Raw genomic sequence first — 10,083 nt, 5'->3', positions numbered from 1 at the left:
TTAAGAAAAACAACTCCTACCTTCCGTGTGTCAGTTCTAAGAAGAGCAGCAAGGACTAAACAATTGGAGTTAAGTGACTTCCCTGGGGTCACACGGAAAGTATCTGAGGCCAGATTTGAATCTTGGTCCTTGGCTTTAGGCCTGGTGCTCTATCTTCTGTGCTACCTAGCTTCCCCTCTCCCCACTTTTTTAGGAATACTTTTTTTTGTAAATCCTTATCTTCTGTCTTGGAATCAATACTGTATATTGGTTTCAAGGCAGAAGAGTGATAAGGGCTAGGCAATGGGGGTTAAGTGACTTATCTAAGGTCATATAGTTAGTGTGTCTGAGGCCAGATTTGAATCTAGGGCCTCCCATCTCTAGACTTGTAAATCACCTAGCTGACCCAGAATATCCTTAAAGATAGGTAACAAGCACCACTATGGCAGAAGAAACTTTAAGAGAGCTGTTGAAGATCTATGGAAATGGCAATGGACGTTTACAACAATATATTGCTGGTACACAGTGGAACACTTGAATGCCCCATTGCCCAATTAAAGGCAATTAAAACATTTCAGAAAAGAATCTCTTTTAAAAGTCTATTAGAAATCTAAGGTTGTTTTAGTCAGCTAATAAAAGCATCAGTTATAAGGGCAAGGTGATACAAGGAAGGCAGAGAATAAAATAAGTAATCCAACAGTAATCAAAAGTGCAGGTTGAATTCATCAAGGAACTGAAGCCTGCATACCACAAGTGTAACAAATGACAGAATCTTTACATTAAGAAAGGTGACCAGACCTCTGCCCTGTCTGAAAAACTGGTAGTCATCTGGATTGGATAAAATCCATGATTATTGTCTCTAATGCTTTGACTTTATCAGCTTCTTCTCATAGACCTTAACCAAAGGAATACCATAACTTTTATAAAAGTATAAAACTACCAATGACACAGGCCACATGAATTACATGTGTAAATATACATAAATAAACAGAATACAACTTGAAAAAAATGTCAAAACCATTCTTAGTTTGAGGGCCATACAAAAACAGTTGGCTAGATTTGGCCCTCAGACTGTGGTATGCTGATCTCTGAACTAGACACATCATCTCCTGACTCACAGCATTTTCACTAGCTCTTCCCCAATTCTGAAATTCACTACCTCAGCTCCAACTCCTAGATTCTTTGTCTTCAAGTCTCAGCTAAAGGCCCACCTTCTCATGAACATTTAATTTAACTCTTACATTCTAGAAGCCTTTCCAAATCCCTCTCAACGCTTATGCCTTCATCCTGTGTATTTTCTCCATATTACCCTGTTTATACATTGAGGAAGATTAATGTTGGATTGTATTATTTATTACCAGTATTTCTGTGTGAATCTATCCATTTCCTCAGACTCCAACCTCTGAAGGTCGGGTAGTTCCTGAAGGATTTAACTGAGTAAGGTAAATAATTGGGCAGGGGCTTTTCTAAACAAAAGCTTGGCAAAGATCCATACAAAGCCAATCATGCAAGACCTTTCCTTAACATGCCCTATTTTGTCCATGCTATTCCCTTCATCAATATTTAGGATGACCTGGTCTACTGTAGGAGAAAAGCCAGTGAATACCTTGCCTGAGATAGCTAGACTCTGCTCGAGATTGCTAGAGGAAGCTGGGGTACTTAAACCAGCTAACATTCCATTTCTTAAGTACCAGAGAAGGGTGGCCCAGCCACATTTGGAAGCCATTTTTTCTTAGCTGCAGTGAAGCTGTAGGGGATCTGGTCACCAGAATAGTTCTTCTCTTTCCTAGATGAAGAATTTGGGGAGGAGCTGAGAACTCTAAGCCTACCTTCTCATTAAAATATCTTCCAATTTGGACTGCCAGAGGAGGCCTGAATAATGTATTGTCTGGCCAATCAGATGGAAGACACCTAGATATAAAGGATGCTGGGTGCCCTCCCTCTGGGAAAATGGAGGCCTATCTTTGATCTGTCCTTTGCTACTAGATCACATGCCTCTATTTATAAACCTTACTGTACTTGGGGAAATGATCTCATTTTTATTGGTTAAAATTCTAGATACTTCTACATAGTTGTTTTCCTGGTGTTTCCCCACTTTAGGCTGCGAGTCCCTCTAGAGAAGAGACCTTTTTTTTTTTTTTTTGCCGTTCTTTGCTTCAGTAGCACTTAGCACAGTGCCTGACACACAGGAGGTACTTTTTAAAGGACTAATGTGAGAGAAGGATGTTGTCATTGACTTCCTGAACTGAGGAGCATCCCATCTACATAAATCTGTCCACACAGTAAATTCACTGTCATGTGGATGAAGTGAATAAAAGGGAAAAATAGGTGGGGTGAAATGACCATTGGATTGGAAGATCTTCCCAGACTTGGGTCTTGCTTCTGTTGCCAGTTATATGACCTCTCTCTTTCAGCTCTCTTGGTTTTAGTTTCCTTACCTTTCAAATGAGGATGTTGAATTGTAATGAGTTCTTGGGTTAAACTGAAAGTAGACTTCCTACAGCTTTGCAAAGTTGTCCTAATTCTGCTTTTTATGCCTTAATTGAAAAGTCTGCTGCTACCTTTTGCAGAGATGCAATATGCTATAGTTCAATGATGTCGAACCTATGGCCTGAGTGCTGTATTGGGTAAATAAACACGGGGGGATAGTAGAGGGAGAAGGAGGAAAGATGGGGTAGTTGGTTAAACTGCCAATACACAGATAACACAAGGGAATAAAACTCCCCTCCACCCCCACCTCACCCCACACACACAAATAAAGGACAGTGCTTGGGAATGAGTGGTGACAGAACTGAGTGGCAGTTGAGACCAACTGTCTCTCTAACTCTAGCCAGGGAACAATCTATACTAAAGTGGGTCTTTGTTGGTTATGGAGAAGGAAACAAACAGGAAGTATCATAAACAGTTTAATGAAGTAAGGGGAAGGATAGTGGGAAAGGTTTAGACTAATCTAATATTTAAGGGTCAGCCAACTGACAGAATGGCTGGCTTCTCTCTGGCTCAAGCACAGATAGTCTGGCTGAAACAGGAGTGGCTGCTATGGGCTTTTGGATACAAGGGGATTTCTCACACCACAGAATATACTGCTTCAAGCTGATTCCTTAATGGTACAGCTACAGGAACAAAATCCTTGGACAGCTAGTAAATCCAGAGACTAAGGTTAAAGGCACTCTGTAATTGGTCCACCCAATTATATTGACTCATTCTTTTCTCAGTCCAGGCACTTGATTGATATTCCCCCAAGGTCTCCAAAGTTTCAGGATACAAACAGATAACAGGATCCTAGCAGCTAGGCTCCTTACTCCATCTCTGTTCACAACTCTCAAACACACTCCTGCTGCATTCCAAACAGAATGCCCATATCTCCCAGCCAAGATCTTACCTCCTGCTGCCTGTTCATTGATACATACCTATCTTACCTATTTATATCCTATCTTATGAATTTGCCTATAACAGTGCCGAAGATGGCATGCAGAGCCTTTTCTGTGGGCACTTGGTTGCCGTCTTCCACCCCCACCCCACTTTGCCAGAGTTTGTTACTAGAAAGGCCAAGGGACTCGGTGGAGTGGCTCTCTTTGCCATCTCCACCTTGCCTGATGACATTTTTTCACATTCCCTGTCTTTCTGCCCAATAGACAGTGGGAGTGTATAGGGGATAAGGTGGGCAGTTCACAGGCAGCAGAGCTGGAGGGGAGTGGAGCACTCAGGCCTCTCCCTTTCCCCTCTACACTTGCTGAGGACATTCCTCACTTCACCTGCTCTTCTGTCCAGCAGCCCAATGGAAGTGATTTCTCCCTCCTCTATGTGAGGTAAAGGGGTGGGGGTGGGGCCTGGCACTTGGTGGGGGAGGTGGGCATGGCACTCTGGGGGGTGGAGTTGGGGTCTGGCACTCTGTAAAAGGTTTGCCATCACTGCTATAGTTGAAAGGATACCGAACTTCATATCAAAAGCCCACTTGGTTCTAGTCTTAGCTTTGATACTTAATTGAGTGACCTTGGGCAAGTCACTAAACCACTTTTAGCCTTAGTTTTCTTCTTTGGAAAAGGAATAATATATCTCCTTCCCTCACAAAATGGATACAAGAATCAATGCTAAAGTTCTTTAGGAATATGAAATGGCCATATAAACTTAGGGTAGTATTAATTTTATTTGTTCTTCCCTATAGTTTACAATTCTTTTTCTTCACAGAGGAGACAGAACACATACCAAATAGAAGTTACCCTTCATTCAGTAGGGAAAACAGAGTTAGTTATATTTTTTATCTTTCAGATTTAGAGGTGACATTTGAAAACAAAGGGTCAACTCCACAGCTTGCCATTTCTGTGGAAAAATCATCTCTGGAAAGACTCCCAAGGGAACTTCTCTGTGTCTATAAGTTGGTAGAAATTTCAGAATGGGAGGCTAAGTTAGAGAAGCAACAGATCAATGAAGAGACACATTCTAGGTAAGTTTTAAAAAAGTCATATAATTAAGATACCCAATAAATAAGTGTCCATGCTAAATGTGGCAGAATCTTGAGTCTAAGGCTGATCCTTTTTCCACAGTGGAGAATATTTATTTTATAGAAGACTGTGTAAAAATGACACCTACAAAAAAGTTTCATAGTCTGTTCAGGCCTTTATAACTATAGCAGAATCTCTTCAAAGAAGCTTAATGAATGTGTAAATAAGTTAAAATTCAGACCCAGTTAAATATCATAAGATACATACTTAAACATGTAGTGAATGTGGGAAAATTTTTAACCACGTTTCACCCATTACTTTCCTTTACAGAATTCATATTGGAGAGAAATCTTACAAATGTAATGAATGTGGGAAGGCCTTTTACCAGAGTTCACAGCTTTTTGTGCATCATAGAATTCATTCTGGAGATAAACCTTATGAATGTAAAGAATGTGGGAAGGCCTTTAACCAGAGCATAGATCTTACTCTACATCAGAGATTTCATACTGGACAGAAACATTATGAATGTAATGGTTGTGGGAAGGTCTTCACCCGGACGACACATCTTATTCTACATGAAAGAATTCACACTGGAGAAAAACCTTATGAATGTAAAGAATGTGGGAAAGCTTTTCGAGGGAGCTCACAACTTACCCTACATCAGAGGATTCATACTGGTGAGAAACCTTATGAATGTATCGAATGTGGGAAGACTTTTACTCAGAGCTCACAACTCACTCGACACCAGAGAATTCATACTGGAGAAAAACCTTATGAATGTAATGAATGTGGGAAGGCCTTCCCTTGGATAACACATCTTACACTACACCAGAGAATTCACACTGGAGAGAAACCTTATAAATGTAAAGAATGTGGAAAGGCTTTTCGAAGGAGCACAGGACTTACTGAACATCAGAGAATTCATACTGGAGAGAAACCTTTTGAATGTAATGCATGCGGAAAGGCCTTTAGAAGGAGCACGGGTCTTGCTGATCATCAAAGAATTCATACTGGAATAAAACCTTATAAATGTAATGAATGTGGGAAGGCTTTCAACCGGATTCCTGATCTTATTCGACATCAGAGAATTCATACTGGAGAGAAACCTTTTGAATGTAGTGAATGTGGGAAGGCCTTTACACAAATCACAGATCTTACCCGACACCAGAGAATTCACACTGGTGAGAAACCTTATGAATGTAAAGAATGTGGGAAGGCTTTCCATGGGAGTTCACAACTTACTAGACATCAGAGAGTTCATGCTGGAGAGAAACTTTATGAATACAATGAATATGGAAAGGCTTTTCATGAGAATGAACAACTTGCTATACATAAGAAAACTCGTAATGGAAAAAAAACTCTCAAATGCTACAAATGTGGAAAGGCCTTTAGCCAAAATGCTGAACTTCGTCTGCATCATAGAATTCCTAATGGAGAGAAACTTTATGAATGCAATGAATGTGGGAAGGCTTTTAGTAGGTTCAAAGAACTTACTTAGCATCAGGGAATTCATGCTGGAAAGAAATGTTTTTGAATATAAAATTCCATAGGGGAAAAAAGGTAACAACAGGAGGGGTGATTAGGTGTGAGGGAAAGAGAACCACTAGGATTACAGACCACCTTACAAAAGTTAAACTAATATAATTGAAAAAACATAGTACGGTGCTTACAGAAGAGGGAGAACAATTATAACTTGAACAAGACAATATCCAATACAAATGAAGGAAAATACAAACCTAAATCATAACTTTAAATGAAAATGGAACAAGCAATATAGTAAAGTGAAAAGGGAGCAACATTTTGGATAAGAATATAAAATCTTGTTGCTTATAAGAAATATATTTTAAAAAGATATCCAAAGAGCAAAACTAAGGGGATGTAAAAATGTATTATCAAGTGAATAAAAAAAAGCAGGAATTGCCATCATGCTATCCAACAAACCAAAGACAAGTGTTCAAAATATTAAAAGAATCAAATAAGGAAACTAGTGGTTTTACTGGTTTGTTGTCATTTCCTTTCTTGTTTTGAACATCTAGGTAGCTCAGTGGATAGAGTGCTGGCTAGAGTCAGGAAGACTCATCTTCCTGAGTTTAAATACATCCTTTACAGATCAAAACACAATAAAAGTATTTATTGGTTTGGGGACCACAAACAAGACACAAACCTAAATGGCGAGACAACAGTGAAATCCTAAAGGATGAGTGATAGTATTGAAAGAATATTCCATAAGTTTTGGGTTGCAACTACAGCAGTCCTCAGGAAAAAAATCATATCCGTTCAAACTTACATTAACAAAATAGAAAAAGGATTGATTAACTGAAAACACATAAAAAAGAATCAACAAATAAATCTAAAATAAGGACAAAAGAGGAGAAATAGATAATAATGAAATTGGAAATGAAAATAACCACAGAAATCATAAATAAAACTAAAAATGGTTCTTTGAAAAGACATAATAAAAATGATAAACCTTAAGTCACTCTTCTTAAGAAGAGGAATTATATCAATAAAATAGCAAATGAACAAGATGAAATAAAACTCAGAAGAAATAAAGATAATCAATGTTATGGACAGATGATGCACAATAAATTCAGCTCCAGCCCCTTACCTTTACTCTGTGTGGATCTCCCTGTCTCAACTGTATTTCTTGTAAATGATATATCATAGGATTCTTGTTTTTAATCCACTCTGCCATCTGCTTCCTTTTTAGTGGAGATTTCATCCCATTCACATTCAAAATTGTGATTAACGACTGCATTCTCCAGTTTATTTTCTCCTCTTCATCCTGCTCTTTGACTCTCCTTTCACTTTGTCCCTTCTCCCAAGTATTTTGCTTTTAATCACCACTTCCTATTTTCCCTTCCCTTTTCAGCTTCCCTGCCTTTTCTTATTCCCTTCCTGCTTCACTTTAGGGTCAGGTAGGATTCTATACCTGAATGAGTGGTTGCTATTTCCTCTCTGAGTCAGTTACAATGAGAATAAGGTTTAAGCATTGTCAGTCACTACCCTCAACCTCCCCTCCACTGAAATAGATTTTAGTGCCTCTTTAGGTGGAATAATTTGCCCCATTCTACCGCTCCCTTCCCTCTCAGTGCAATCATCTTTTTCACCCCTTGATTTGATTTTTTTTGTATGTCATATCATCCTAATCAGCTTACTCCCGTCTATGTATACTCCTAACTACTCTAATACTGATAAAAATTTTAAGAATTACAAATATCTTTTCACATAAGAATATAAAGTTTGCTTTTATTGAATTTCTTAAATTTTCTCTTATTTTCCTTTTTATGTTTCTTTTGATTCTTGTATTTGAACATCAAATTTTCTGTTTAGGTCTGGTCTTTTCATCAGGAATGTTTGGAAATCTCTTTTATTAAATGACCAATTCTGCCCCTGAAAGAATAGACTTAGTTTTGCTGGGTAGGTGATTCTGGGCAGTACAGCTAGATCTTTTGCCTTCTATAATATTGTATTCCAAGCCTTCTGATCCTTTAGTGTGGCAGCTGCTAAGTCTTGTGTAATCTCGAGTGTAGCTCCATGGTATTTGATATGTTTCTTTCTGACTGCTTGCAGTATTTTCTCCTTGCCTTAGATTTAGCTGTAATATTCTTGGGAGTTGTCATTTATGGATTTATTTCAGGGAGTGATTTGTGTATTCTTTCAGTTTCTATTTTACCCTCTTGTTCAAGAATATCAGGGCAATTTTCGCTGACAATTTCTTGTAATATGATGTCTAGGCTTTATTTTTTATCATGGCTTTCATGTAGTCCAAAATTTCTTAAATTTTCTCTCCTGGATCTATTTTCCATGTGAGTTATTTTTTCGATGAGATAGTTCATATTTTCTTTTGATTTTGTTTTATTGTTTCATGATGTCTCATGTGGGACTCAAGCCCACCAACTCAAAATGAAACAAAAAACAAAACCCAAGACTGAGATGACAAAGCAGCAAGCCAGTTTTATTTCTCTTCTGGAAGAGCGCCTCCACAATAGAAATATACTCAGTTGGTTTAAGTATAGTTTCAAGGGAGGGATTTTCCTCATGTACCAGATGGGCTCACAATCTAACATCCAATCCTCTCCTCCACCTGGCTTGTGGTCATCTTCCTCACCTCAATCCTAACCTCCTTCTGTGCTCGTACATACCTCAAAACCCAATCAGCCTTGTACACACCTCAAGTCAAGTCGCAGGGTAGATTTAGCCTACATGACAGGGTAGGGTAGGGCAATGATGGGGGGGATTGTTCTTAACCTAGTACTTCCTGACTGTCTTTCTTAACTGATTTTTGAAATCCCTTTTTGAGCTCTTCCAGAGTCTAAAACCAATTCACATTTTTCCTTGACGTTTTGCATGTAACTTCTTTGTTTTCACTGATCCCTTCTGAGTCTGTGCCTTGTTTTTTGCCTCCATAAAAATTTTCTGTGGTGATTTTTTAAAAATATGTTTGCTCACTTCCTAGATGTTTTCTTCACTTTTGTTTTTATCTTAAAGGTAGGCTCTGTTCTCATGGTATAGAGGGCACTCTCTTAAACTTCAGTTTTTCCTTTCTGCTACCCTTAGCTCTATTTCTGGGTTTCTGCAAGTTTTAGTTCTTCCAAAGTGGTATGATGGCTTGTGGGCTGGGATCTCTGAAATCCATCTCACCCTACTGATTCAGTTACCCCCTGGGACTGCTGATGGCTTAAAGAGGTCAAAATACTATGAACTACCTGTGTTGGGGCTCAGAGTCTAGTTTCAGGCTTGGGCAGGGGCTTATTTTGAGCTTGATTAGGTTAGGCACACTTTGGGAAGGCCTTGCTCTGGGACTTGTAACTTCCCTGTGGGCTTGGGTTGAGGTTCCAGATCTTGCTCTGGATTTACACAGGCCAGGAGCTGTGGCCTGCCTTATGCTGGGGTTCAGGATCTCCATGCAGGCTTGGGCAAGGGTTCTGGGCCTCCCCTTTGGCTTGCACTGGCCAGGTGCTTTGGGGATTGCCTTGAGATCAGGATAGGGGCCTCAGTTTGGGCTTGGGCAGGGGCTCAGAGCCTTCCTCTGGGCCTGCACCAACCAACCTGTGAAGTGCCTTCCACTTGGGCTTAGCGTGTCCCTACAGACTTGGGCTGGTGCCTGGAATGTTAAGGGTGTGTATGGTGGCACCACTTTTGACTTGGGGTCTCAGCATCTTGATGCCAACTTCAGAAGATGGAACAATAGGTGTGAGGTGGGACAGGGCTTGCTGTTGGCCTGGGCTTTCATTTGTGGGAACTTCCTGAGGGCTGTTCTCCCCTTTCACCTCATTGAACCAAACCCTTTCTGCCTAACTTTCATGTTATTTTCTGTAGGCATGTGGCTTTACTCTATTCCTTTGTTGGTTCTGTCACTCTAATATTTGTTTTGAAGCTTTATTTTAAGGTTGATTGAAGAGGATTCTCGGGGTGATTGGAGTTTTCCCTGCTTCTCCTCTGTCATCTTGGCTGTTATAATGTGGAATATTTTTTAAAAGAGCTTCTGGATGGGGTGGTAAAACCCTTTTCAGGATCTCATCCCTTGTGACTTCTATTTCAAATGGGCAACATGAAAGAAGGGGGAAGGCTCTCTGAGTACAAGGAAGCTACTAAGCAGGAGTCTCAGCAAACGGGTGCTTGCAGCAGTACCTGCTTCAGTATGGGATAGTGTGGCTCA

General features: G+C 39.7%; 1 protein-coding gene across 1 annotated transcript; it reads left to right on the top strand.

Moving 5' to 3' along the window:
- The first annotated feature begins 421 nt into the window (after window positions 1–421).
- LOC123230549 (zinc finger protein 2 homolog) lies at window positions 422–6,755 on the top strand. Its single transcript, XM_044656681.1, has 4 exons — window positions 422–497; window positions 4,249–4,423; window positions 4,752–5,332; window positions 5,501–6,755. Exons 1-4 carry the CDS (start codon window positions 422–424, stop codon window positions 5,917–5,919), a joined length of 1,251 nt encoding a protein of 416 aa, XP_044512616.1. The 3' UTR covers window positions 5,920–6,755.
- The last annotated feature ends 3,328 nt before the right edge of the window (window positions 6,756–10,083 follow it).

The sequence above is a fragment of the Gracilinanus agilis genome, chromosome 1 (genome assembly GCF_016433145.1).
Source record: "Gracilinanus agilis isolate LMUSP501 chromosome 1, AgileGrace, whole genome shotgun sequence".
Taxonomy (NCBI): Eukaryota; Metazoa; Chordata; class Mammalia; order Didelphimorphia; family Didelphidae; genus Gracilinanus; species Gracilinanus agilis.
The sequence above is the reverse complement of the archived record's forward strand: the minus strand, read 5'-3'. Positions and strand labels throughout refer to the sequence as shown.